General features: G+C 44.9%; 3 protein-coding genes and 1 long non-coding RNA gene across 13 annotated transcripts; 1 reads left to right on the top strand and 3 right to left on the bottom strand.

The window, feature by feature from the left end:
* Positions 1-7: 7 nt before the first annotated feature.
* Positions 8-9,186, bottom strand: LOC148887736 (sodium-dependent neutral amino acid transporter B(0)AT2-like). 4 transcript variants are annotated; one of them, XM_089016185.1, is made up of 14 exons: positions 9,065-9,186; positions 8,871-8,984; positions 6,704-6,786; positions 4,906-5,089; positions 4,666-4,823; positions 4,460-4,580; positions 4,205-4,389; positions 3,799-3,909; positions 3,345-3,586; positions 2,537-2,720; positions 2,241-2,442; positions 1,969-2,128; positions 1,730-1,892; positions 8-1,053 (listed from the first exon to the last, which is right to left on the bottom strand). In XM_089016185.1, the coding sequence occupies exons 4-14, from the start codon at positions 5,087-5,089 to the stop codon at positions 826-828; spliced, it is 1,938 nt and encodes a 645-aa protein (XP_088872311.1). In that variant the 5' UTR covers positions 6,704-6,786; positions 8,871-8,984; positions 9,065-9,186; the 3' UTR covers positions 8-825. The 4 variants fall into 4 exon arrangements, with proteins under 4 accessions (XP_088872311.1, XP_088872310.1, XP_088872312.1 ...); XM_089016184.1 differs by having other exon boundaries at positions 9,044-9,181; XM_089016186.1 differs by lacking the exons at positions 6,704-6,786; positions 8,871-8,984; positions 9,065-9,186 and adding an exon at positions 6,118-6,237.
* Positions 7,401-15,241, top strand: eps8l1b (EPS8 signaling adaptor L1b). 5 transcript variants are annotated; one of them, XM_089016179.1, is made up of 19 exons: positions 7,401-7,494; positions 8,087-8,147; positions 8,407-8,565; positions 8,851-9,000; positions 9,071-9,150; positions 10,774-10,886; positions 11,162-11,208; positions 11,293-11,419; positions 11,514-11,602; positions 11,687-11,761; positions 12,741-12,889; positions 12,955-13,099; positions 13,176-13,225; positions 13,381-13,486; positions 13,574-13,699; positions 14,028-14,184; positions 14,243-14,408; positions 14,483-14,615; positions 14,690-15,241. In XM_089016179.1, the coding sequence occupies exons 2-19, from the start codon at positions 8,118-8,120 to the stop codon at positions 14,774-14,776; spliced, it is 1,989 nt and encodes a 662-aa protein (XP_088872305.1). In that variant the 5' UTR covers positions 7,401-7,494; positions 8,087-8,117; the 3' UTR covers positions 14,777-15,241. The 5 variants fall into 5 exon arrangements, with proteins under 5 accessions (XP_088872305.1, XP_088872309.1, XP_088872308.1 ...); XM_089016183.1 differs by having other exon boundaries at positions 11,517-11,602; XM_089016182.1 differs by having other exon boundaries at positions 9,074-9,150.
* On the bottom strand, positions 12,947-13,685 carry LOC148887738 (uncharacterized). Its single transcript, XR_016117716.1, has 3 exons — positions 13,545-13,685; positions 13,164-13,257; positions 12,947-13,087 (listed from the first exon to the last, which is right to left on the bottom strand). It is a non-coding gene; the product is annotated as an uncharacterized LOC148887738 (long non-coding RNA).
* luc7l (LUC7-like (S. cerevisiae)) lies at positions 15,111-20,179 on the bottom strand. Of its 3 annotated transcripts, XM_089016192.1 has the most exons (11): positions 19,974-20,147; positions 18,743-18,813; positions 17,815-17,909; positions 17,620-17,718; positions 17,396-17,506; positions 17,156-17,299; positions 16,882-17,058; positions 16,720-16,808; positions 16,371-16,400; positions 16,145-16,300; positions 15,111-16,049 (listed from the first exon to the last, which is right to left on the bottom strand). In XM_089016192.1, the coding sequence occupies exons 4-11, from the start codon at positions 17,713-17,715 to the stop codon at positions 15,935-15,937; spliced, it is 918 nt and encodes a 305-aa protein (XP_088872318.1). In that variant the 5' UTR covers positions 17,716-17,718; positions 17,815-17,909; positions 18,743-18,813; positions 19,974-20,147; the 3' UTR covers positions 15,111-15,934. The 3 variants fall into 3 exon arrangements, with proteins under 3 accessions (XP_088872318.1, XP_088872316.1, XP_088872317.1); XM_089016190.1 differs by lacking the exon at positions 18,743-18,813 and having other exon boundaries at positions 19,974-20,179; XM_089016191.1 differs by having other exon boundaries at positions 18,743-20,147.
* Between the last annotated feature and the right edge of the window lie 174 nt (positions 20,180-20,353).

Here is a 20,353-nt window from a genome sequence, read left to right on the forward strand (position 1 = left end):
GGGTAAATGGTGTTCAAGGAACTGCTTTAATGAGAAAAATGTTCATAAGAAAAATATATTACATAAAAAGGGATTCTTTACATTTTTTGTACACTTTTTTTTCTCTCCTTAAAAAAAACAAGGTACATACTTGACATTTGTACATCGGCAGCATTCAATCACATTTTTCATCAGCGGTGAACCGTCCAGGCCTGCAAAGCCTTCTCTGCTGGCCTAAACATATCTGAATCACAATGTTAATAATGTTGTCCATGAATTCTTATGATATAATTCCAAATTGTTTTCAGTTTCCTCTCATTGCTTTTCTTTGCCCTTGTTGTGCTGTTTTCATATTTAAGCATTTAACCAATCACATTTCAGCCATTATTTGTTACCAAGGTAGAAATAGACCTGGACGCCTTCACAGTCGTTTCTGCAGGCCCTGGAGTGTCGATCAAACTGTTTTTCATCAATTCAACTTTTGGAGTAAACGGCGTGTAGGTGAAAAACATGTCCGCCTGTATAAAAAAGATGGCCTCACGGCAAAGAGATGTAAAAATAAAATAATGAAACGCTACGCGGGAACCGCGTTTTCATCTGAAACGGATACGTTCCAAAATAAATAAACTTCTTCCACGGACAGAAGAAGAAGAATCCCTGAAAGCTTGGAAGTGGACAGGTGCGTTGATCCAAAGACTGATCGAGACTGTGGAGAAACCATCTGGAGAGGTCCCCCATACCCCCCCCCCCCCCCAAATTTGAATTGGGCGTAAATAAATACCATCATCAACATCCACATACCAACTTTCTTTGAAACGGAAGCGCCGTGTCCCAAAATGGCGCATTTTAGGCCCGGTTCCATTTGCCCAGGTCGGACGTGTCGTTCAAGGGGGTTTCACACTTAGTGCTGACCATGGTGTAGTCATCCGACGTTACGCCATTGGAACCGGACCGCTTCCTGTCCCGGAAATAAGTGTAGAAGAAGCCTAGCGGCACGGGCAGCATGGCCAATATGATGAGCGAGGCTAAGACGGCAAGAGCCCAGTCCGGATACTGCTCTGCCACCTCTGAATTCTGGACAAATCAACAGGAAGCGACAGGAAAGTGCTTAAATCATTCACTGCCAAACCTTGTTCCATCAGAAAAGGTGTTAATTCCAAAGTTCAATGGGTCAGGAGTTATATGAGCTAGAAATGAGGGCGTTGTCCAACATACAATGCAATACACACATTGGTTGATATAGCGCTTTAACAACAGCTGAAGCTGGAACAAAGCGACGATTGGTATTGGGGGGGCGATGTGGTTATCTATATTTGCTATTCATTTGCTATGCATTAGCTAGCTATTAGCTGTCTAGCTGACTACAAGTTGGCTAGCTGTTGGCTATGTGGCTATTTATTCTCTATTTATTCCCTATAGAATAGCTGGCTAGCTCGCTAGCTTTCAATATATTTGAGTCACTTCCTGGATGAGTGAACGCTGTCGCGTGTGGCTGCCGCTGCTCACGCACAGAAAACCTTAGCCTGTGACTGTAAAGTGAGTTTTGAAAGGCGTTTAGAAATGAAATGGATGTATTATTATTATTACTATTATTATTACTGCCTCTGGCTAGCTAGCTATCTATTCATTATCTAGCTGGCTGGCTCTCTAGCTCGGTATCTTTTGGCTATCGATTGGCTAGCTATCTAGCTAGCCTTCTATCTATTTGAGTTATTATTATTGTTATTATTATTATTATAAGGGGTCTTACCAGCTCTTTCTTCCACACCCTGTACGTTGGCGGTTCGATAAACATGCGAATAGCCGTGGCCCCCAGCAGCACCAACATGGCTAGCTGACAAATGTACTTCCACAGGTACTTGTAAAGCACAGAAGGGCGCCATCCCAGCATGGCCTCGATTTCATCCAGAAACCTTTGGGTGCGAGAGGGGGGCAAAATTACGACGAAGCACCAACAGATTGTAAAGAAAATGGCGTTCCCGCCCTCACCTGTCTGCCCCGTAGAGCCAAGACACACTGAAATTCTCAAACACCACCACGATAATGAGAGGCAAGGTGGCTGAGTAATCGTCAAACATCATCACAAAGTAGTTCCCGCAACGCTGGGTGAACAGCAAGCCAATCAGGAAGCCCACCAGGCAGCTCAAAACTGTTTTTTTTTTTTTTTTTTTTTTTTTGGGGGGGGGGGGGGGTGTAGCAAGCAAATATTTGTTAGCGATAGGAAATTAGAAAGCGGTAAAACCTCGGTGTTGTCACCTCACCCGTCAGTTTGGTCTTGTTGTTTGCCAAAGTCCGAAAGCGGTCGGTGAGGGGGGCCAAAATGCCCTCCATGGTACCAAACATGGTGCTGAGGCCCAAATTGAGCAGCATGAGGAAAAACAAAGCCGACCAGAACGGGCTGCCCGGCAACAAGGACATGGCCTCCGTGAACACGATGAAAACCAGGCCGGTGCCTTGCACACCCTGACAAAAAAATAATAATAATAATACACGGAGCGTCCCCAGTTTGATGAATAAAAATCAATCAATCAATCAATCAATCAATCACTCGTCGCACCTTCTGCATCTCGCTTTCCAGGTCGCAGACGGACAAGTTGATCCCAGTGTGGCGTCCGAGCTGTTCAAACCAACTCTTGTACGCCACCAGGCTCAAAGAGGCGGGGTCCGAGTGGTTAAACATTGGCAAGATGCTTGGGTCTACAGCACCGTTTTCGGCCTGCGCTAACAGCACCTTCAAGTTACTGAGGAAAGATGCAAAAACGCTAGGTATTAGCTATCTCTTAGCTAGGTGTTAGGGAAAAGCCAAAAGGAAAAGACGAAGAGATTCGCTATCTGTTCGCTAGGTATTACCTATCCATTCACTAGGTTGAGTGAACGCTGGCGCATGTGGCTGCCGCTGCTCACCCGCAGAAAAAAAAATGTATCCTGTGACTGTAAAGTGTTCTTGAGAGTTTTGAAAGGCGCTTATAAATGAAATGTATTATTATTATAGGTATTAGCTATATATTCGCGAGTTATTACGTATCTATTCACTAGCTATTAGCTATCTATTCGCTAGCTGTTAGCTCCCTGTTCGCTAGGTAATCGCTATCTATTCACTAGTTATTAGCTATCTATTGGCTAGCTAGCGATCTATTTGTGTTATTAAAATCCACAAACGTTTCCCTGCCGTCAAAACTATTGTAGGTCGCGCGAACAGCAAAAATAAATACATCGAATTTGGGTGTGGATTCTTGATCTCTGCCACGAAAAAAATATTGCATTGACTTTTTGTAGTCACACTACCCAAGCTCAATGCTATTGTTATTATTTTTTAATTCACAGTAAATGCCATTTTTTTTTGGGGGGGAGGGTGTCAACCGTACCTCACAACACACTCGGCGACGATCTTGTTGGCACGGAAACCGAGCACGGCAAACACCACCAGCGTGGCCAGCACCGACGTGAAAAAGTTGATGAAGGACACAGTGTAGGCATCGCGGTGGCAGTTGTTGTTCTTGGGATTGTAGGAGGAATACGCGATGATGGAACCGAAGCCCATGCCAAGAGCGAAGAAGACCTGCGTGGCCGCCTGCCGCCATACTTGCATGTTCCCCCAGATCTCCAGCTGTGTGGGCCCAAAAAATATTATTATTATTTTGTTGTCGTTTTGACTTGAAATGGCGTTGCAAGAGTGGCTGAATTTCCAGCAGCTACTGTATTTTCTTTTTCTACTTCTTCCATTCATTTCCTCTTCCTTTCATCACTTTGCTGTTGCGAAATGGAAATGTCTCCACTGGGAGACTAATAAAGGCTAATCCAAATCAAAAGCGTCATCACCTTGGGATAGAACATGTAGGTGATTCCTTCCAAGGCTCCTTCAAGGAGAAGACCCCTCACAAGGAAGCAGAAGAGGACCACGTAGGGGAAGACGGACGAGAAGTACATCACCTAAGATGTTTCAAAGGAGTAGATATGGAAAAAAATGACATCAGACATGGCGATATGCATCCTGGTATGCGATTTCCAATGTCTAAATATGGTCGGTTTCCTGTTCATTCCAACTAACTGAAAGTGTCAATGAAAAATCTCTTCTAATAATAATAATAATAATCCATTTAATTTCTAGCTAGCTCTCTGTTTGCTATCTAGCTGTCCAGATATCAAGCTAGCTAGCGCTCTATTTTCTATCTAATTGGCTATCTATCTAGCTACTAGCTAAAAGGCCGGACGATAGCCGGGGTACCTTGACTGAACTCTTGATCCCCTTGAACATCCCCAGGCACACAATTATCCAGGCGGCAAACAGGCAGCCAACGATGTACGGGTTGAAAGAACCCGTGTCGTTGATGCTGTCCGTGACATCCAGCGCTTTACGGTACCAAAAGTAGGAAGTAGTGGAGTTGGCCTGACATTCTTCTTCTCCGTTAACTGGAAACGAAACACTGCCATGAGGATTCTTTTCTTCTCCAAATCAATAAATTCCCAATTACACACGTACCCGTGACATTGCCCACTTCTGGACATGAAGTCCAAGGTAAAGGCGATTGAAAGGAGTTGCCGAGATAGAAAAGGCTCCACGCCAGGATGACGTTGTAGTAGAGCGCTACAAAGAAACACACCTGAGGAAACAAAACAACAAAATAATCACCATATTCAAGTGGTTTACGGCGGCTGGAACATCACTTGGACACATTTTGAGCTTACCACACAGCTGGAGTAGCCGATTCCTACAAGCCTTGGCGAGATGGACTTCCACACGCCGATGCTGCCCTGTCTGATGGCCTGACCGGCAGCCAACTCCAGGAAAAACAAGGGGATGCCCACGACTAACATCAGGAGCAAGTAAAGCAACAAAAAAGATCCTGTGAAGGCAAAAAGGGGGCGGGGGGATCATACTTATCCAGATTTTTTTTTAAAAGACAGTGAAAATAGCAATATTCTTACCGCCTCCATTTTGATGGCACAAATATGGAAACCTCCAGACGTTACCCAGCCCAACGCTAAACCCAACTTGAGCTAAAAAGTACTCGATTTTACTGTTCCACCCTGCTCGGGTTTGAGGCTCGTCGAGAGCATCTTGCTTGTCTTCTTGACAGCTGCTCTCCACCTCCGAAAGCTGCTTCTCCATCTGTTAAAATAGGACAACAGGAAATGGAGGCTTACATTACAATTTTGTACGATATTAGAATAAAAAGTGTTTTTTTAGTGTAAATGTTTATGTTGATCAAGGTACGAAAAGTTAGATATTTAGTTTTTTGTGTGTTCTTCAGCGTTGGGCCGTCAAAGCCTGCAAGGCCTTCTCTGATAGCCTAAAAATATATGGATCACGGACGAACGTGAATTATATTTTGTCACTGGTGTAGTTAAAGTCTTATACTTCATGTGACACATTCTTTCCACGTAATTGCTCAATAATACATTTTAGGCAAGCACATTGTTTTATTTCGCAATTGATAGTCATTGGATGGTCATAAAACGCGTTACAAATGTCATTTTGGGTCATGTTAAAACATACCCATTGAAGAATTTTGGACAAAAAGACACAGGTCGCTGTCATTGAAATTGAAAATCCCGAGTGCCATTGAGTTCCTGAAGGAGGCACAATCGAAAACATCCGAGCCTATTCATATTATGTAACATAAACGTATCAACTACATTAACACGAGTGTCATTGTTGAAAACATGGCCACGTAGTATCTGATTTTCATCACATTGTGTTCCATTTTGACAACACGAAAATATATTTTCGCTTTTAATTGTGTACGTTTTGACTAACGTTAAGTTCCCTGCATGATAAATGGTTTGCGATTCGACACATAAACTATATTAATCTGATCCTCGATATTTGTTCTTGAAGCGACACAAATACGTCAACTGATGCAACAAGGGGCATGCAAATCTTACCCTATCCGATCACCGGGACTCTATAAATTCTAATGACATCCTCCAAATTATAAATACGAACAAAAATGTTTGGAAATCAATTTCTGTGTGGTGAAAGCGCGAATTCCGCGTCGCACACTCTCTTCATCGTCAAGCACTGCCACGTATGCCACTTTTCAAAGTTAAAACTATTTGCGAGAACCCCCCGCCCCCCCCCCACGGTAACGCGCGATCTATCACGAACTCTTATACGTGTCAAAACGGCGTTCGTACCCTTATTCGTTGGAAGAAATTGGTGAAAATGTCCTTGTTTAAAGTCTTGTTATGTTGACGCTTATTTTTTTCTTGACACTTCTCCCAACTCCGCCTATCCCCTTTATTGGTGCACGATGGGGGCTTGTCGTGAAAAGTGCCACCCTTACTCAACTACAAACTGCATTCCCCTCGAATGAACAGAAAATGCACAGGAACACTGACAAGAAATATTTTGTTGGGACACTGAAGAACTTAGATATAGGGTGCTGCTTAGTGCATCAGAGCATTTGAAAAGCAACAGTCAGACAAAATGGCAATATTCCACTTATGGGGTTTAAACGCTGTTTTTGTTGCTATGCGTTGACATCACTTTCAAAATGTATGTCTCCAGGCTGTACATTCGGTCGCTCATTAGAAAGATCACCGTAGACGCGTTTTATTGGTCTAAGAAAGGTTTTGCTCCCGGAAAGCAATATGAAGACGAAAAAGTCTGACGCCAGTGCATATGTTGAAAATTACACGACTCGTTTCCAGTTTTTGGAAGAAAAAAAAGATTTACTGACTAAAAATAATATTCTCTTTATAACAGCGACAAATACAGTACCTGTAGTGGAACGTAGAGCAATTCAACGTGTTTCCACAAGAGGGCAGCAGATACAATTCAAGTGTATACAACAGCGGTTAAGCCTACGAGACAATAAAAACGAGCGTTTTAGACTGGTGAAATCTAAAAATAAATAATAAAAAGCAAACAGTTTAACTAACAAGGCTTTTAAACATATCTAAAATTCAAAATGCGCTAAAGTGTCCTTGCCATGGGTCAAGTTGACCAGTTAAAAGTTTCAAGTAGGTCAACTGAAGTTGACCTGGTAAAGGCCCATCTTGAAATTTCACAACACGAACATTTTGGGAGAACGTCGAATTTCATAAGATTTTTTTTGTTTCCATCTTGAGTGTGTACATGAGGTGTGTATTTGGCTTCAGCGAGGGTTCTTATTCTGTCTGAGTCATTGATTAGAAAATAAAAGATTCGGTAAGAGCCCTCCGTCAAGTTGAGCTCAAGTGCATTTTCAGTTCATCCTCTTGAAACTGAATTAGTCACTTTTTTGTTTTTCTGAGTCGGTTTGGGTCCAAGTTTGAAGAAAGTTTTTCTATCTAGCGTCAGTCGCGGCGCCCTCAACTTTCTTCCCTTGCACGTCGCCCCTGGCTACAACTCCAACACATGTGTCAACACAACACACGATTCCAGCGAAGGCGGGAAGGGCAGGCAGTGTCAAAGTTGACACACCCCTGCTTTGCTTCAAGCATTCAGGGGAGTGCCATACCTGTACTCACACTGGACATTTTTTTTGTTCATGTAATAACACAGACACTGCTTTGGAGGTCAACTAAAAGGTAAGTTGATTTGATTCCGAATATAATATGAAAGAGATTGTCAATCTATTGAAAGAGGCAATGGAGGTGGTGATGAGTACAGCAATGACATCTGTTGTCCATCTATTTTTAGTCAGATGTGCTTTGACGGCATAGCGAAAAGTAGAGCGCCTTTATTGTCCTTGTCATTTTTGTGCCACATACTGACGCGCCGCGAGATCCTCAGACGGATTAGCTGCAATCCCAAAGGCGGCTTCAGAACACTTGGCACAGTCTATTCTTTATCCTCCGCAAAGAACGACAAAAGCTGTCATCACTATCATTTTCTTTGCAATTTTAATACTGTCGTCTGGAAAAGTGCACAAAAGCGAAGAAAGTGTGAGCGATACTAATGAGCGTGAGCAATACCGGCTGATTTTAGTGCAGTGACGATGTGGAACGCTAAATACTGTGATGCCGCCAGACCGGTTGGGCAGCAAAAGCGCACCGTGTGAGCCATGACGCAGAGACAAGACTCAGGAAATTTAGTGAATGTATGAATGAACGTGTTTAACAAAAAAGAAGTAGTCGTTTGAGGTGACAAAGACCCTTCAATAACTGATGTTATCCACAGTGAATGACACACACCAACACAAGGACCAAGAATGACAAACATCAGACGATATGTTGTCAAGGTGAGTCTTGTCTTGTGCAGAGGGGTGTCGCTGGAAAAGGTGGTGGGCAGGGTGCGGAGGGTCCAGTAGGATTTTCCGCACCCGTTTTGATTCTTGCAATGTCCAAGTCCTCAAGAGGTGGTGCCAATGTTTTTTTTCCGCCATCCTAACTGTCCGTTAAAGTCGGATTGTGTCCATTTTTGGATGACTGCTAGGTTGAAATGTCAGAGCATTTCCTGTGGCAGGCCTCCAATGACTAACTCATCCTTTTTTTGTCCAGCACCTGATCACCTTCTCCCTCCAAAGGGGAGATGTGAAGAGCGTGGAGGAGGCCCACTCTCGTCTCCTCCTGCTAGCTCACTATAACAAACTATGGAGTCAACACATGCTCCTGGATGTTGGATCCGATGCCGTTTATCTCCGGGATATGCAGACTAAGGTGGGTAGATGCCCACAATGGCAGCAACAAAATACAAGCAGTCATTTATTGACATATGACATTGATTTCTTCACAAAATGGCTGATCATGACTATTCTTGTATTTTTATGTATTTGAATGTGTGTATGTATTAGAACGCGTGTATGTATTAATTTGTTTTGTATGTATGTGTGTTTAAGTTATCTGTAAGTGACCTTGAGAGTTTTGAAAGGTGCTCATAAATGAAATGTATTATTTCTACACAAAATGGCTGATCATGACTATTCTTCTTATTTTGATACACAGGAGGAACTGGAGAAGTACACCTTTAGCTCCATCTTCCGCTGCGATTCGGTCAACTCGGAGGAGCGTTTCCCATCCCTCCTGCGGCTCGTGTGCCAAAGCCCCAACGAGAAGAAACCGGATATTCTCTTCTTCAACTGTGAGAACATGCAGGTTAGTCCCGTTCAAAAAAGAAAACATGCCAGCGTGTTTTCACCTGAGCGGCTCCGGTTTTTACTTTTAGCAGGCGGTACAAGTCTCACACAGCATCACGCAGGCCGTTTCCAAATCCGGCGGAGGCAAGACCAGTCCCGATCCCATCAGGTACGCACACTTGAACCTGATGCATCACGTCCTGCAACATAAATGACAAAACCGTGTCAAAAAGTAGACAAAAGGAAAAACCGATCTTGACCTTAATTGGATCTGATTAGCCTTTATTAGTCTCGCACTGGAGAAATCGACATTAGACAACAGCAAAGCGATGGAAGAAAGAGGAAAGGAAAGGAAGAAGTATTCCTGAAAAGAGACTGTCTTGCAAATCCACTTCAATTCCACAATTCACCCTTAAATGGATTTGGTTTTGGTTGATGAATGGCAACAGTTGGATACAACGGTTAATTTGACTTTCATTTTCTTATCTTATAATAATACTAATACAAATACTAATATGAATACTACTAATAATATAAAATAATAAAATAAAACTAAAATAATAAAAATATATATAATAAAACAATAATAATCATATATTTAATTTCCAAGCGCCTTTCAGAACAATCAAGGACACTACAATAAAAAAATACACAAAACAATAAAACCATAAATAAAATGATAAATAATAAAAATGGTGATTGAACTAGACCATGAATGCAATTTTAAACAGATGGATTTTGAGGTAGGAAAGTAGGAAGGGAGTCAATATTACGGATGTTGGGTGGAAGTGAATTCCAGAGTTTGGTAGCAGAGCGGCTGGAAGCTCTGCACCCCATCGTGGCGAGACAGCAGAAGGCACATAGAGGTGAAGGGACCGAGATTTGATTTATGGATGGCTTTGAATGGAAACAGAAGTAATTTGAATTCAATACTGTTGTGGTTCCAATTTCTTTTTCATGGTCAGTGAACAGCTTAAAAAAAAAACACACAACTCCTGTTCACCATTTTGTTTTCCCGGCGCCATTATGTCCAATCAAAGCGCTGCCACAGTTACCGTCGCTGTGTGTGCGTGTGCGCACTGGAGAGGGCAGTGTAAACAGCTGACAGAGAGCAACCTGTTGGACCGGTTCACACATAACTCGAGTAGGTGTGACAGAGACAGCCAAGCTGCCGTGCGGTAAAACTGAAACCAGGGTCAGCGCAGGCGTAGGCGGGGGGTGACCTGGTAATAGTTTCGGGGATTGCTCGGTTTTGGATGACCCGCTGAGAGTGTTTCAAAAGGACCGGCGGAGGGACCGTAAACGGGGTAAGAAAGCTACAATTTCCGGGTATGGGAGTCGGTCAAAGGTGGCTAATGATTGCTCAGAGGTATTTGCGTCGATATGTTGAAACGAGAGCGCTGTTCACCTTTAGGAGCTTTCTTTTTAAGGCGAGTGAGGCCTGTCACGAGACGCCTCATTATCTAATTTCATTTAATCGCTTCAAATAAGATGATTCATTAACTACGATGTGCGAACGGTTGCTCATTGATTGCCAAACGACAGCCACTGAGTCACAAAATGTCACAAACTAACTTGTTACCACCTGTTGCCTGTCAGTCAGCGCATGCAAAGATGTCACTCTTGATTGACGACATTGAGCCTTTCGCACGTGACAGCAAAATAAAAAACATAACAATTCGGAGGCCATTTTATGTTGAGGCCAGCGTGTTTTGGTGTCAATGCGAAACTCACCCGTAGAGTCGAGTCAGCAAACACCCTCGTCATCAAGTCTTCGTCTTTTTCCCTCAAGGCTTTCCTACAACGGCATAGACATGATTGACCCCTATGGAATTCCGAGCCCCCCCATCGTGCACGCTCCCAAAGCACTTTTGACCAACCCGCCACCTTACCCGGGACCTCGAGGTGAGGAAAAAACTGTTTTTTTTTGCTTTCCTTGACTTCTTAGCTTGGTTGATTTTGATTTACAGTAATCCCTCGCTACTTCACTGTTCTCTCTACTACTAACTCTACTTTGCTGATTTTCAACTATCACGGGTGGTCCTGGTCCCCATTAACAGTGAAAAACAAGGGATCACTGTAATCCGAGATTTGCTCGGGATAAAAAAAGGGAAAAGGTCATAGGTCAAACTGTCATATTGAAGTTGATGAATGAGATGATCTTACCTCTGCGACAACAGCCAATGGAGGCCCAGATATGTCGTTACTTCGGGCTGAGAGAGAAGTGGTAAGCTGCCTCCGTGTTTGTTTGTTTTTCTGGGATGGTCTCCTCACCTGCAAGTCTTAAAAAGAACCGCTTCCTGTCAACCAGGAAATCCTCAATCACTGCTTCGACGACATCGAGAGCTTCATGTCCAAATTGCAGCAGACCGCCGAGGCAGCCATCGTCCTCAACCAGAGGAGGAAGAAGAAGAAAAGTAAAAAGCAGAGCGCCGAAGGTAAAACCAACGTCATCAATCGCGTTTCCAGTGATCCCTGCGGTTGGATTTGCACATTTTCCAAGTAATCAATGTCGGATATGTGTTGAAATAGAAGATCTGCTGACCGTGAAGGCAAGGCCGCCACCCGAGGAGGAGTTTGCGGACATCTTCCAGAAATTCAAGTATTGCTTCAGTCTGCTGGTCCGTGTTCAACCTCAACATCTGTTTTTGGTTACTTTTTCCACCCCCGTCGGCTTGATTTTTGATTGTTTCTACGCACAACAGGCCCGTTTGAAATCAAGCATCGCCAATCCTTCCTCCGATGAACTTGTTCATCACGTCTTTAAACCTCTGGATATGGTGAGTCCGCCATTTTTTTTACTCTTCAAATAGTGCTGAGAATGATGACTTTACGTTAAGGGTGTCAAACTAATATTTCCGTCTGTAAGTCGATGAGTTGATGAATAAGTCATTTACAAATCTGAAGTGAAGAAAAACGACTGTTATTGCGGTTTACGTGGGACAATTTGAAACTTCAGCAACTGTCATAGAATTTCGCAAGTTTGATTTTGCTTTCGCGGGCCGAATAAAATGAAGCGGCGGGCCAGATTTGGCCCACGGGCCTTGACTTTGACACCTGTGCTCGACGTGAAAAATATGCAAAACACGCCAGTGATTTCCCTTCGGCTGTTGCTGACAGTCTTGCGCCGTCATCACGGACCAAAGAATTTAGAGCAGAGGTGTCAATCAATATTTTGGGGATATTTTTCATGTGGCACCAAATGAGGCAATGGAATAATTTTAGAGATTAAATAAATGGAATAATAATGTAACAAATGTCTCTAAATCACGGGTGTCAAACTCTGGTTTTTGCCACGGGTCACATTGTAGTTCCGGTTTCCTCTTGAGGGCTGTTCCGAATTTGGGGAAGCCATTAAAATGTTGAACCCCCTCCACATATTACATAAAAACGAACAACAAATTAATGAATAACTACCTTTCACATTAGAAGTAAAAAATAATGACTGTTATTATGATTTATACATGACAATTTGAAATTTTGGTTGGGGCTTTATCAAGCATTAGGAAATTTCACAAGTTTGATTAGCTTTCGCGGGCCGAATAAAATGACATGGCGGGCCAGATTTGGCCCCCGGGCCTTGAATTGGACACCTGTGCTCTAAACGCTCAAGACCGGCGCCTGGTCACTGATGCTATCTATATTTTTATTTGAGTGCAGCCCGTGGCTGAAAAGAGTGCTCGTGTGCGAAGCTGGCGGCTTGCTTATCAGAGCGGGCATGTGAACAGTGGTTTGTTTGTCTTATCTGGGGGTGTCCAGATGGTGAAGACGACGGGGGGCCCGGCGCTGGCGGCCACCGTGGCCAGCCCCGCCCTGACCAGCGCTGCCGTTTCCCTGCTGCAAGAGAACCTCAACGTGGAGGAGAGGCAATTGTGGACGTCACTGGGGCCCAATTGGACACATTCTCGGTCAGTAGTTAAATACCGTCACGATCCAATTGAAGAGACTGATTGTCCTCCTTGCGGACGTTCAGATCTGAGCTGAGGGGGCCCATCGCCCCGTATACGCCCGTGTTCCTCGACGGGTGGAAGCCTGACGCCTTCCGGGCGGACGGGCGAGTTTGGGAGGATCCCGTCGAGTCGCAGCATAAGAACGAGGCCCTCCGCCTTAAACAAGAGGTGCACAATTCAGGTTTGAGTCGCACCGTCAGCTCTTACTGAGCGCCATGTTTGCATTTGTTACGTTTTTGGGCAGCAGCAGCAGCAACAGCAACAGCAGGTCAACAGCCACATCGGCAATGAGATGTAAGTCCTCTTTTCTCGGATCAGTTGGGCATCTGAAAAATGATTGACAAGGAGTTATGTCGCATCATATTTCAAGTCAAGGAAAAAAAGTTATGTGGAAAAGGAGAAAAAAAATCTATTTTATATTGGGGGGTCACTATGTTGGTCTCCCCTAGAGACACAGGGGTCGCCGCAGAGTCCGAAAAGGCCTACAGTTGCAGTTATGACTTCATCGCCAGGAACAACACGGAACTTTCCGTGCAACAGGGGGAGACGCTGGAGGTACGTGGACCAAACGCGCAGTCCGTCGCCAACTCGGGAATTGTCGTGGTGTGCTCACCGTCCGGCGTTTGTTCGGGTGCGCCACAGGTGTTGGAGTCATCCAAGCGCTGGTGGAAGTGTCGCAATCGCTTCAACCAGGTGGGATTTGTTCCCTTTAACATCCTGGAGCCTGTCACTCACGTGGAGAGTCCCGTCGCTAGCAGGCCCCCCGCTGTAAGGCCGACACAAACGCGCATGTTACACATCACGCTAATCCACCAGATAAAACAATGGTGGGGAATTTTTTTTTTTTTTTTTCATGCTTGGGTGCCGATAAAGTTTCTGATTTATTTTTCTTGCTAGCTAGCTATTTAGAATCTATTTGCAAGATAGCTCCCTATCTAGCTATCTATTTGAGTTACTTCCAGGTTGAGTGAACGCTGGCGGGTGTGGCTGCCGCTGCTTATCCATCGAAAAACTTATCCGGTGACTGTAAAGTGACCTTGAGAGTTTTGAAAGGTGCTTATAAATCAAATGTATTGTTATGATTATTTTTCCTTAGATCCCCCAAGCTCCGCCCCCGCCTCCTCTCGCCAAGACGTTGGCCCCGCCCGCACCCAGCCTGCCCGTCCTGCGCCCAAACGCTACCGGGACACGGCTCTCGTACAGCGCACCCGCTTATAACCAGCACGCATCGGCGGCGACGGAGGAGGACAAAGGTAGAGGTGGCGTTGGCGAGGTTTACCGCCATTGCTGACCGTCGCGCTTCCTTCCCAGTCATGCTGGTGAACGACGAGTTGCTCCAGAGGTTGACCAACGGAAAGGCCATCAATAGCAAGCCCCTGATCATCCCTCGCTCGACGGAAACCTCCCTACCCCTCGACTACCACTCCAGACCCGAAGAAGTGGCGTCGTGGCTAGCGGGCAAAGGCTTCAGTGACCCGTTGAGTGCTGCGATTTGTCGCCGTCTGGTGGCCACTGGCGGTATCGGCGCTCACCTCTCGGCTCTTCCCGTAGGACAGTGACGTGTTTGGGGGTCCTAACGGGCGCTCAGCTTTTCTCCCTTAGCAAGGACGAGCTACGGGAAGTCATCCCAGACGAAGGCGCTCGCGTGTACAGCCAGATGGCGGTGCAGCGCGCTCTGCTGGAGGTAACCTTGGGTTTCGTTCACGCCGCCGTGCCATTTCGCCGCCTAATCGGGTCCTTTGTTTGCTTCTCCCGTAGGACGCTCGCAGGGCCACCGAGCTGGAGGCCGTCATGGAGAAACAGAAAATGAAGGTGGATCTGAAATTGGAGAGCAGCACGTTGTAAGCCGATGGACAAGATGGCCGTTATTGACAATATGAAGACGGGACATACCTGGAATTGGCGCGTGGCCACCACGCGCAATCACTGAGCCACAGGGGTCATTTGGACTTCACGCACACATTTACACCACAAATATGCCAATGTTGATTGACAGTCATATTGAAAGCTTAATTCAAATACGTTCAGTGTTGAATATTTGGGTTTGGATATGGGATGCAGAGTCCTGTCACGTCTCAGTTTGAACCCAATGGTCAGAATTAAAGGAACCAAACATTCAACAGCATTCGCAAAACAACCCGGAATTAAATTTCCTTATGAGAAATGACCAAAATAAAACACGAGTTTCATGTGATTTAATTGATAACATGTTTTTTTTTAAACAATCTCAGCGGAACCAGGCTGATGATGTAAATCCATGAAGACGTTACAATCCATTCGCATGTAATTACAAAGTGTGTCAGTCTGTTGCATTGTTGTCTCGTTTTTATTTATTTTTTTAATGGCAGGTACACATTTCTGCCAAGACGAACACAAAGGAACATTCTATGAATGGTCAATGTTTGTATTTAGAGAAAGTCTCCCTGCCCCACCACCACCTCCTCCCAATCAATTAACAAAACAACTCAAATATTACCCCAAAAATATTTTTTTTTTTGCCCCACTACACGTCACATTTTAATTTACTCTCACTACTTACTAGCCAGCTTGCGCCCCAAATAAAACATACTATGTTGGGGAAAAACAAAAAAAACATGGCTGACATGTCAAGAACTTTAAGGAGGGCTACGAAGAAAAAAAACATGCTTTGTAATGTCCGATTGTGTATCGTAAAAGAAAAGTCATAAAATAGGATTCACAAATGTGTGATTTCCATGCGCTGTGATTGGCCGGCGACCAATTTAGGGTGTGCCCCGCCTAGTGCCCAAAGACTGCCCACCACCCTACTGAGGGTTAAGCAGTCCGGAAGATGAATGAATTAATGTTATTTCTATGTCGGCGGCACTGTTTATTGGATAAAACGGGGTCGTGGGGGGCAAATGATGACGTTTTTGTGAGCGTTGGTGACCCGAGTCAAAGTAAAGAGAAAGGGAGTGACTACGTGGAACACGGCTAAATGGACCAAAAGAGATGGTGGGTGTGGTGCGAGATGGACGTTGGCCTTCACGCGTCTTCTCTGTCGTCCCCCCTCCGAGCATCCGACCTGCCGTTGACGCCGTCCCGCCGTTCGCGTCCTTGTGATGCGTCTCTGGATGAGTGATCGCGGTCTCTGGATGATCTGGTGGCAAAGTCACACATACCATTTAAATAGCTATTTAAAAAAAAGCTCACGGGTCACACGACGATAACGAATTTCAAATAAAACGTGGATACTTGTGTCTGGAGCTCTGCTCGTGGCTGTGACGGTGGCCTCGGCTTCGGGAGCGGGACCTCTGTCGCCTCTTCTTGTCCCTGGAGCGCGAGCGCGAGCGCCGCTTGTCTCGGGATGCCGAGCGCGATCGCCGCCTCCTTCGGTCACGAGAACGAGACCTAAAGACAAGACGCGACGTCTTCGGGGGTCAGACTCCAAGGACGATAGGGCTTTGTTGAGTCTCTTTACCTTTTCTGCTCTCTGCTGCGGGATCTCGTCCTGTGGAGAGAATAGGAGTCAAAAAAATAAACGTGAGAAAACACAAACGTGCAAACATCAGGTTCTGTGCTACAAAACAGAATAAAAGATTATTGGAGCTGACAAACAACAATAAAAATAGTTAATTCCTAAGTGATATGGGTCTGGAGTTATCTGAGCTTGAAATGGGGGCGGCTGCGCAAAATACAATACATACATCTTGATTGAAACAGCGGTTTAACAAGAGCTGAAGCTGGAAAAAAGCGCTACCAAAAAAGTCAAAAATAGAATCAAATAAAATGGCAAATTACGCCGACAACCCAGCCACCAAGTCTCTCACCGTTTCTTCATCTTTTCTTCTTTTTCTCTTTCTTCTCGTCTTTTGAGACGATCCTGATTGCGTTTCTCCTGCTTGTCCACGACGGTTTTCTGGTAACAATTGTATTTATTTTTTTTAAAAGCGTCTGGATGGGAAGGGTGACATCGTCATGGCGACGCACACCTTGAGTTGATCCAGCTTCTCTCGGATCTGGATGAAACCCAGGTGTAGCTTGCCGCCAAAGTGGTCGGCTAAGCGGCGATCGTTGTCATGGAGACCCAGATAAGCCGAGCACACCTCGCAAACGCGCAGCTTCTGCTGCTGGAAGCTGGAGGCCGGCATGGAGTTTCGGTATTCCTCCTGACGGGACACGCAGTGGAAAGTCAAGTCAAGTCCGAGTGACAAAAACCCACAAATCCTACGGTTACTTTTGGAAAAACGGTTTTGAAATCCTCACCTCGGCATCCTTCTTCCGACTGCGGACTTTCTCCACTTCCTGTAGCACCTTCTGGGATTCCTCCACATTGCCTTCAGCTCCGAGTTGCTCCGCCTTGGCCAAGAGCTTCCCGATTTCCTCGTTCAGCTCGTGGACCTTCTCCGCCTGTGGCGGCCATTTCACAGCCTCGGTTATTTGTTGCCCCAGAAAGGCGAAATAACAATCAAAACAAAAAATAAAGTGCGGCGGCGCAAGACATACCTTGGCCGCTACTTCGGCGCTGATCTCTTCTTGAGTCTCGGCCAGGCGTTTCTTGGCCAGCTCCGTCCTGCGGTCGCAGTCGGCGATGAACGACTCCAAGTGATCGACGGCCTTTGGGAGGAGACGCCGCGAGCGGGTCACAAAATGCCGCACGCAAAATAAATAAACAGCCGATGATGGCGCAGTAGAGTGACAAAGTTTGCGCAGATGCATCCCTCACTTACGTCCATCTCAAAAAAAAGATCTCGCTCCTTGGAGGCAATTTCATAGTCTGCTCGGAGGGCCAGGTCATGGATCTTGGTACAGTCGCCCAGGTCCATGCGCTGCCCCGGACAAAACAAAAAACAAAATGGACGTTTTCGCAAACAAACAACGTCAAAACCGCATTAAGTCTTCGTTGCTTCTTTGCAGACACTCACGGTTCCCAACAAAATGTCATGTGGACAGCAGTCGAGCAGGTGACTCTTGCAGACTCTGTCGTCCGAGTACTTGACCCTCTGCCGCGTCTCGTCCCCTGAAAGAGTCCACAAGATGGCCAGTGAGAAAGACCTCGCGTACTCGTCAGTGAGGGCCAGGCTTCCGCTTTGCACTTATTATCTGACTGCCACGTTCGGCAAGGCGTCGCGCACACACGACAACCGTATTGTTGCCTCAGCCCAAAATGGTGACAAGAAACTCTCGTGGGGGTGTCATTAGCGTGTTTTAGCGGGGCTATTCCAGAGCAGACTTGGCCTCTGTAAGCCCCTTTTAGTGACTTCTCCGGGGCTCAATGGCAGTGAGGGCTCGAATTCTCACTTTAGCTCATTTTCAGGCTCAGCGACCGCGCGGTCAGGCGCATCGTTTGCCGAAAACACAAGTTAGAAAGGAAAAAGGATCCGGCCGGACCGAGCCAGTTAGATATCAAACAGTGACAGAAAGTAGGTTTATACACACTGCGATTTGCACCACATACTGTACCCTTCTGCATCTCCAAGCCCTCGGCTGCAGAATTTTAAACCGGCTGGGGGAAAGTAAAAATGGGGAACAGATTTCTTGCCAAACCTGCGGTAAGAAGTTGGGAGTCATACATACAAGGGTCAGAGCGAAAATGATGTGTGCAAAGTGTTTGTCTCGTCTCAAAAAATAAATGAACAAACAAGACGTTCACTGGTATGCTGGGAGGGTTTTTTTTTAATGTTCATTCAGCGTGACCAGACGTCTTTAGAATATTAGCACTACTCCAAATTTAATTTAAAAAAATATCAAGGATTTAAAAAAAAAGGTAAAAAAAAAAACAATAACTCCTAAAAGGCAAACATAGTGTTTGGATATTGATCATAACAGCTTTAAAAATTATGTGTGACTCACGGCTCGATGAACATGAGGCTTTTCTGCAACTCCTTTGCAGATTGATGTAGGCTGGCAAAGATACACTGAACCTTAATGAATAAAATAAAGGGGCCACAATTGTTCAGTTTGTCTGCAACATATGCACGGGAATTTGTTGATAATTTCAGCACACGCACGCTCACATCCACTCACACCAATAAGGATGATCCGTAGGGCTACGAATCTAACTGTTAGTATGAACCTCGTTTTCGGCCTACTGTAAGACTCGGCAAGTCGTTTCTGTGGTCATGTTTGTATCCAAATGGCGCATCATACGGTTGTATCTGTCACCGTTGCGTGTGGATGGCTTTTTGAGGCCTGGTGAGTGATGTCAGAAAATGAAAGGTGTTGACAGCAGTTTGCTTGAGCTTTGCTATTTGTCAGCACCTTGTTCATTGATGTGCTTATTACATGAATGTTTTCTCACAAGTGTATAAAGCCATGCTTTGTAAATATATATAAAATGCCTACAGTGAGATACAACGCATTGTAATGTTAGATATCCCTTGCAGCTATTTGAGAAATGCTGTAATCCTGTGAGTCACAATAATGTTACTGGGTGGATGGTAGTAAATAGTATTTAAACGATACTTGAAGTATCATTGAGCCCACCGGATTTATCGGCTGCCCAATTTAACATACCGATTTTTTGTATTTAAAAAAGCTCAGATCTTTTTATGACACTTAAAAAAGATAAACATTGGGAAAATATACAAATAATAATCAAGAAATAAAACAAGACAATTTCTTTTGGTGTTCAAACTACGCTCAAAATGTCTATATTTACATTCTTTTCACGAAAATGCATTTCTTCAAAAGTTGTTGCACCACCAAATATTTTGGATGCTATTTATTTGGTGACTGTATGTTGATTTATAATCCTTTGAGAATTTCATTGTTTGGTCTGTCAGCGTTTGCAAATGACCATTTTTATCCATTGGCCTCTGCCATTCGGGTCGTGCTACAGTTAGCCATTTGCTCAAGCTAAAACACCAAATCGAATATAACACGGTCGTTGAAGTGTGGCTATTGATCGCTCCGTTTTAATGAAAAAAAAAAGACAAATGGATACAAACATAAAACCGCGTGAAGTGGGCTTGCAACAATGAAGTTTCCCCTCGTTTGCATTCACGCAGGCCTGCCTCACCACTGGCTCCATTTTGGCTAGCGAGCTCCTGCTAGCTGGCCTAGCATGCAAACAGCGACTCACCATCCCTCGCCGTTCCCATCAGCTGGTCGAGCAAAGCTCGCATTTGAGCTTGGGCGGACATTGTTGCTGGTTCTTTCGTCGACGGCGCTGATGTACAAGTGACAAAAAATGGGAGTTTCTGATTAAATGCAGAAGTGAAAAACTGTCATTCGGTCGAGCATCGCCGATTCCAGACGTTCTCTAAGCGTTCCTTTTTTTAAGGGGAAATTACGTTTCGACAAGTTCCGTTTTGACACTAATAGGGTTGCAAGCGCACTGAGATGGAGCACGGAAGGGTTTGAGCGCCAATCAAACCATAGTTTGCTGCGCATTGCGATCTATTTATCCAATCAGAGCCGGGTTTCTTAAAAATTTATTACCCTGCCCCAGACCTCTCAGGC

The sequence above is a fragment of the Hippocampus bargibanti genome, linkage group LG15 (assembly GCF_051943395.1).
Source record: "Hippocampus bargibanti isolate YZ-2025 linkage group LG15, ASM5194339v1, whole genome shotgun sequence".
In the NCBI taxonomy this organism is placed as follows: Eukaryota; Metazoa; Chordata; class Actinopteri; order Syngnathiformes; family Syngnathidae; genus Hippocampus; species Hippocampus bargibanti.

What these genes read in the sequence shown, in the direction of transcription:
- LOC148887736 (XM_089016185.1), bottom strand. Translation starts at nt 5,089, where the DNA reads ATGGAGAAGCAGCTTTCGGAGGTGGAGAGCAGCTGTCAAGAAGACAAG. An exon ending in TGGAAAGCGAGATGCAGAAG is followed by an intron (nt 2,443 to 2,536) that starts GTGCGACGAGTG and finishes TTTTTTTGTCAG; the next exon opens with GGTGTGCAAGGCACCGGCCT. An exon ending in TGGCTCTACGGGGCAGACAG is followed by an intron (nt 1,893 to 1,968) that starts GTGAGGGCGGGA and finishes TCGCACCCAAAG; the next exon opens with GTTTCTGGATGAAATCGAGG.
- eps8l1b (XM_089016179.1), top strand. Translation starts at nt 8,118, where the DNA reads ATGACAAACATCAGACGATATGTTGTCAAG. An exon ending in CCCTCCGCCTTAAACAAGAG is followed by an intron (nt 13,100 to 13,175) that starts GTGCACAATTCA and finishes GTTTTTGGGCAG; the next exon opens with CAGCAGCAGCAACAGCAACA. An exon ending in TCGCTAGCAGGCCCCCCGCT is followed by an intron (nt 13,700 to 14,027) that starts GTAAGGCCGACA and finishes ATTTTTCCTTAG; the next exon opens with ATCCCCCAAGCTCCGCCCCC.
- luc7l (XM_089016190.1), bottom strand. Translation starts at nt 20,034, where the DNA reads ATGTCCGCCCAAGCTCAAATGCGAGCTTTGCTCGACCAGCTGATGGGA. An exon ending in AGAAGCTGGATCAACTCAAG is followed by an intron (nt 16,809 to 16,881) that starts GTGTGCGTCGCC and finishes AATTGTTACCAG; the next exon opens with AAAACCGTCGTGGACAAGCA. An exon ending in GAGCAGAGCTCCAGACACAA is followed by an intron (nt 16,050 to 16,144) that starts GTATCCACGTTT and finishes CTTTGCCACCAG; the next exon opens with ATCATCCAGAGACCGCGATC.